This window comes from Pezoporus flaviventris, unplaced genomic scaffold (genome assembly GCF_033815535.1).
Source record: "Pezoporus flaviventris isolate CSIRO_AGI_PZ_B2104156 unplaced genomic scaffold, CSIRO_AGI_Pfla_v1 ptg000112l, whole genome shotgun sequence".
Classification (NCBI taxonomy): domain Eukaryota; kingdom Metazoa; phylum Chordata; class Aves; order Psittaciformes; family Psittacidae; genus Pezoporus; species Pezoporus flaviventris.
Window position 1 is genome coordinate 279,034 of NW_026892660.1, and position 6,490 is coordinate 285,523.

Consider the following 6,490-nt stretch of genomic DNA (forward strand, 5'->3'; position numbering starts at 1 on the left):
TAGGGACAGAGAATTAATTGTATTAAAATCTGCAACTGGATAGTGGTCGTTATACTAACGTCAGTTTGTATTAGGCATGCAATAGCGTGAGTACACTGGTATATATATCTGTGTTTCTGGGTTTCATTGACTGCTCTTTCGAATCTGAGTGCCCTGCAAGAAATTGCATCACAAGAGAACCCCATCATCATCATCATCAGCTGCTGCTGCACCAAGGTTTAGTCCTACAGCTACAACAAGGGTTAAGGCTGCCCTACAAGCTCTAGTACTCGCTCAGGCTGTGCCACTTGGCAATGGGCTTCCTGGGGTTGTCACACACCTCCCGCCAGTGCTCGGCGCCCGCCGCCGTGACGCTGTGCGCGCCCAGGATCAGCCTCCCCACCACCTCGTTCTTGGTGGTGCGGTCGAAGTCGATGACCAGGAACTCGATGCTGACGTCGGGCAGCAGGTCCGCGGGGACGTCGTAGATGAAGGACTCGTTGAAGACGGGGTTCAAAGTGCACTTCTTCACGTGAGTCTTCTTCTTGGCGATGCGCTTCCTGCCGTAGTAAACGTTCACCTTCACGTAGGGATCTGCGGGGGCACGGAGGGAAAGGGACCAATAACACAGCCCCCGGAGGCGGCTGCAGGAGCCGGGGGGAGTCAGCTCCCTGGATGTGCCCCGGGTGTTTTGTCCTTGCCGAGGTTACTGCTGGAAGGGCTGGAGCAGTTTCAATAGGATGCAGGGCCGGGGGGGGAGCAAATGGTGTGGGGGGGGCTTCCTGGTGAGCTCAAGACCAGGCTGGGCCATGCTTATCTCTAACAGGAGCCATTTCTCCCCTGCTTCAGGGAATAGCCCACAGAAGGTTTAAGAATTCACAGCTGGAAAACGGAGGGGACCCAAAAGGAAGGAAGTGCAACCCAAAGCCTCCCGCTTCCCTCAGCCCCACTTTGTTCTTTGAGCTGCTCAGGGTTAAAATGAAGCCCCAGGCACACAGAGCTTTGTTTCTCTATGGAATGCATGGGGGCATGGAGCATTCATGATCTGCCCGTGCATGGGAGCACGGAGCATCCATGATCTGCCCATGCATGGAGGCACGGAGCATCCATGATCTGCCCGTGCATGGGAGCACGGAGCATCCATGATCTGCCCGTGCATGGAGGCACGGAGCATCCCTGATCTGCACATGCATGGAGGCACGGAGCATCCCTGATCTGCACATGCATGGAGGCATGGAGCATCCATGATCTGCACATGCATGGAGGCACGGAGCATCCCTGATCTGCACATGCATGGAGGCATGGAGCATCCATGATCTGCACATGCATGGAGGCACGGAGCATCCCTGATCTGCACATGCATGGAGGCACGGAGCATCCCTGATCTGCACATGCATGGAGGCACGGAGCATCCATGATCTGCACATACATGGAGGCACAGAGCATCCCTGATCTGCCCAAAAGCTGGATCTGGAAAACAAGGAGCTGCCGGAAGGATGCACTCATTGGTCTGGCAGCAGGAAGGGTTTGGTCTTTGTGTAACCATCCCTTGGGGATGCTGGCTTACTCCTGGGGACCCACTGCCCTTAGGAGCAGTGGGAGGCAAGGTGTGAACCATGCAGGTGAGAAGAGCTCAAAGGGGACCTGGGACATTTCGAGGGGGAGAAAATAGCTTCTACCTGAGAGGCCAGTGATGTCCATCTTTGGCAAGTGCCTGGCTTTCAGCACCACGACAGTCATCCTCTGAGCCACGGGCTGGTAGGACAAAGAGACCTGCAGCTCCCCTCTGCTGATGCACTTCTGTGGAAGGGAAGCAGAGAGAGGCCCTCAGGACCAGCTGCTCCCACAAACACGGGCACCAACATCCCCTTCCCTGTGCTCAGCGCCTCAGCAGCTGGACAAGGAGGCACAGGCAATGGCAGCAGCTCAGCCAGAGGCCAGCTGAGGGGGTTGGCTCTTAGTGCTGAGCCTGCTGCTGTTAACCTGGCAGAGCCGGGGGGGATTCCCAAATGCAGGTATTGGGGAAGCACCACGGCAACTGTCACTCTAAATGCTCTGATCCCCCCAGAGGTGAAGCCTCCTTCAACTGCTGCTGTGGGGAAAGCCTGGCTGTGCAACCCTCAGTGTTCGTTATCATTCGGGGAGCTAAGGCAGTGCTTCCAGTGCAAGGAACAGAGGCTGCTGCTGTTCCTGTGACATTCCTGATGGAGAATGAACACATTCCTGGCCCTGAAGGGAAACGCAAGTCGAATTCAGTGCAGCTACTTCAGAGCAATTTGCACTCTTCCCCTCTCAGAAATGAGGGGGTGTTAAGCAGGGGATGCACCTTTGCTGGCTTGGCTCAGTGCAGTCATCTATGGGGGGTTAGGTGCAATTCTGGGTTCATATCTATTTCCATCTAATACCCATTGTATGTATCTCCATCTGTTACCCATCATATGTATCTCCATCTAATAGCAATTATATGTATCTCCATCTAATACCCATCGTATGTACCTCCATCTAATACCCATCTTATGTATCTCCATCTAATACCCATCATATGTATCTCCATCCATCACTGTATCTCCATCTAATGCCCATCACCTGTACCTCCACCTAATGCCCATCACTGTACCTCCACCTAAGGCCCACCACCTGTACCTCCATCTAACGCCCATCACCTGTACCTCCACCTAACGCCCATCACCTGTACCTCCATCTAACGCCCATCACCTGTACCTCCATCTAACGCCCATCACCTGTACCTCCACCTAACGCCCATCACTGTTACCTCCATCTAACGCCCATCACCTGTACCTCCATCTAACGCCCATCACTGTTACCTCCATCTAACGCCCATCACTGTACCTCCATCTAACGCCCATCACCTGTACCTCCATCTAACACCCATCACTGTATCTCCATCTAACGCCCATCACCTGTACCTCCACCTAAGGCCCACCACCTGTACCTCCATCTAACGCCCATCACCTGTACTTCCACCTAACGCCCATCACCTGTACCTCCACCTAACGCCCATCACTGTACCTCCATCTAACGCCCATCACCTGTACCTCCACCTAATGCCCATCACCTGTACCTCCATCTAACGCCCATCGTATGATCCCAGGTTTCACGGCTAAGGATCTGCAGTATCCCTGCTCGTTAGACCCGGGATCAGCTGCTAGGCACGGGCCCTCGGGGCACGCCACCCGCAGCGACTCACTTGTATGTTCCTCTTGAGGATCTCCCGGGTGAGCTGAACCTTGCCGGTGCTGGGATCCACGCCTGCCAGGGGCACCATGACCTCCCCGATCACATCATCCCGGGAGAAGCGGTCGAAGCTGAGCACGAGGAAGTGGAGCACCAGGTCCTGGAGCTGGCTGTAGGGGATCCCGTAGAAGGTGAAGGTTTCGTCGAACACCGGCTCCAGCGTCTTGCGCAGCACGCGAGTCTTCACCCGATGCCTCTTGTCTGGGAGGATTGTCATCTTGATGTAGGGGTCAGAGCTCTGCGTGTGCTCGTCCATGACCGGCAGCCCGTGGGCCTCCTGGATTGTGACGACCAGGGCTTTCTTGGGGAAGTTGTAGTCCACGGAGAAAGTCAGCTCTCCCAGCAGGACCTCGTCCCCTGGCGACGACGGCGAGGACGTTTTGCTTCCTCCCGGGGTGAGGCTCGGATCCGGGCTTAGTTCGTCTCCGTAATCGACTTTGATGGGGAGCTGGTCGACGCGAGGGGCTGCGCTTGGCCCGTCCGGAGCTTTCTCCGAGCCTATTAAACCGGATTCGGCAGCATCCACCGAGAGGTTTCCCCTTCCTGCCTCCTTGGGAGCGCCATTCTTGTCTCTCCGGATGCGGATGATTTTCTTCTTGTTGCTCAAGGTCTCTGGATAGATGCTGATGCCTTTCAACATGTGAATGAACTTATACGGGGGGGTTTTGTGCTTCTTTTCTGCTTGCTGGTGACAGCATGTCCACACAAAAACTGTTACTGAGACAGAAACCACGAGGACAGTAGCACCAATGAGGCCTGCCACCACTGGAGAGACATCTGCAGAGGAGACAAGGCAGTCAGGAACCAGCTTGGGCCCCCTGGAGCCAAGCACATGGGGATGGAGATGTAGCCAGTGCTCCTGGGCTGGTCTTCAGGCCATGATCAAAGCCTTTAACTTAGACTTCCCCACGTGGGAAGCATTTCACACTCCTAAGGCCTGCACTGGGTTTCATGTGTCGGGAAGGTCAAACAAGTGCTTGCCTGCTCACATCTCGCCCATCAGCAGCATCTCCACAGGAATGTGGCTCTTGCTTTGCAGGAAGCTTTGGGGTTCTGCTTTGGGTTTTAATGCCCTGTTCAGAAACATTCCCCAATGTTCCCTCTGAACAATGGGAATGGGGTAACAAACACTGGACCTGGGGTTAGTCAGGACCGGGTCTAATCCCTGTGGCCTGAACTGCTTGGTGCTTTTGTCCTAACCCTCAAGGAACTCCAGCCAAGAGCCACCAAGACGCATAAGAAGCTGGAGCAGACGGAGAAGGGACAGCAGAGGGAGGACAAGGAGAGGGCAAAAGAGCGGGGTTTGTTCAGTCTGACAAGGGAAGAGAAGGCAGAGCTCCTTCTGCTGCTCCGGTTCCTTGGTGGGAGGTGATAGGGGAGGCAGAGTCAGGCTCTTCCCCTAACTCCCTATTGTGTCACTGCTTTAATAACCATGGAAGCGATTGCTCTTTTGCTTTGGAAGCGAGCCCTATGGCTCCTTCCTCACAAGGGTACAACCTGCAACAGCTGAACTGAGAGGCTGCTAAAGCCAAGCTCTGGTTTTCCTGTCTTCATTCTGAACCCTCAACAGGAGACGCGGATGCGCCCACATCATCCCTGGAGCTCCCGCACGTTCCGTTCCTCCCCACACCTCTGTTTATGGAGGTGAAGATCAGAGTCGAACCTGAGCACCCAACACGCTCAGGAATAAACTGGTTTCCAAGAGGAAACGTCTCCTTCCTGCTCAAGTTGCAAAGGCACTTTTGGCAAGGGAGAAACCTGCGAGGGTTTGCAATGGTCTGCAATGGGCACTGACTTCAGAGCCAAACGCGGCTCAGCCCCACCGCAGGAACAGCCTCAAGCAAGAGGAATCTCTCCCATTAACAAAACCCTCCCCATAACGTTCCCCCTCTGAAGTGAGCCGTTCCCTGCTCCTGTCCTGGCTGGAAGCTCCTCCTGAGGCCATCATTCCCCCCATTCATTAGCCCAGTCTCTGAGCTGAAAACTGCCCTGGGTAGAGCTGCCTAAACCCGATTTTAGCTGCGGGTTTGCAGCTTTGCTCTGCGCCACGTCCATTTCAATGGCACCGCAGCCTCCCTCCTCCCTGGGAAGAGCAGAACCACCCCTCTGAGCTCAAACTCTGCAGGAGAGGTCTCTGCTCCGACGTGATGCTGACCCGGGCTTGGGGGAGATGGAATCACATTGCAATTAACGGGAAGGAATGGAAAACTTCCTTTCGAAACGGGGTGTGAATTCTATCCTAATGGTGGCCGCTGGCTCCATGATGACAGCATGTGGCTCCTGGATCCCGGGCAGCGGCGGATGTCACAGGGAAGGAAGCACACCATGCTCCAGCATGGAGGATGCTGGTGGCTCCTTCACGTTACAGAGGCAACGGAGCATCCGCGCTTCCGCACGGGGCCTCACGGTGCGCGGGGAAGGGCAGCGCTCGCTGCAGGCCGGGCACCGGCAGCGCCTGGAACCTTCCGGCCTGGAAACCCCAAACCGAGCCCCGGGCGCTGCAGCCCCGGCCCCTGCGCGCAGCCCCGGCCGCGCCATCACCGCCGCTCCCGGCTCCCCCGGGCCCCTTCGCCCGCCTGCACCCCCCCCCCCACCCCCCCCCCCGCCGCGGCCGCCGCCCCGGCCCCTCCCGCCGCAGCCCCCCCCCTCTCCCCGGCCGGCCCCGCCTCGCCGCCGGTGCCGCAGCCGCCCCGGCCCCCGGGGAGGTGCGAACAAAGGGGCCGGGGCGCGGCGCGGCCGGGCCCAGCCACCGCCTCCTGCGGCGGGGACCCCGCTACCGCCCGCCGGGCCCGGGCGCGACGCCGCGGCTGCTGCGGGGCCGAGCGCCGGCACCGCCCCGGCGGTGGAGGCCGGAGCGGGCCTGCGGGGGGCTCCGCGCACCGAGCGCGGCCGGGAGGGAGGACGGGGCCCGGCGCCACTCACCGAAGCCCGGGTGGACGCTGGTGATCTCCGCCATGGCCCCGCTGAGGCCGGCGCGGCCGGGATGCGGAGGCGCCGCGGTGCCGGCCCCCGCGCCGAGGATGCTCGGAGCCCGGGATGCAGGAGCTGCCCACTGGTCCTGGCGCGGCGCAGGCCCCGCCCGCCGGCCCCGCCCCGCGGCCGCCCGCCCGTGACTCGGCAAGAGCCGGGGCTGAGGCCGCGCCCCCCGGGCCCGCAGCGAGGCGGCGGCGGCGGCGGCGGCGGAGGAGGAGGAGGAGGAGGAGGAGGAGGAGGAGGAGGAGAAGCGGCGGCGGCGGGGGGCGCGCGTGCGCGTGCG

At 59.0% G+C, this 6,490-nt stretch overlaps 1 protein-coding gene across 2 annotated transcripts; it reads right to left on the reverse strand.

Annotated features, from left to right (window-relative positions):
* On the reverse strand, positions 1–6,331 carry SYT11 (synaptotagmin 11). 2 transcript variants are annotated; one of them, XM_061477877.1, is made up of 4 exons: positions 6,157–6,331; positions 3,188–4,011; positions 1,659–1,779; positions 1–573 (listed from the first exon to the last, which is right to left on the reverse strand). In XM_061477877.1, exons 1-4 carry the CDS (start codon positions 6,188–6,190, stop codon positions 263–265), a joined length of 1,290 nt encoding a protein of 429 aa, XP_061333861.1. In that variant the 5' UTR covers positions 6,191–6,331; the 3' UTR covers positions 1–262. The 2 variants fall into 2 exon arrangements, with proteins under 2 accessions (XP_061333861.1, XP_061333860.1); XM_061477876.1 differs by having other exon boundaries at positions 1,656–1,779.
* Between the last annotated feature and the right edge of the window lie 159 nt (positions 6,332–6,490).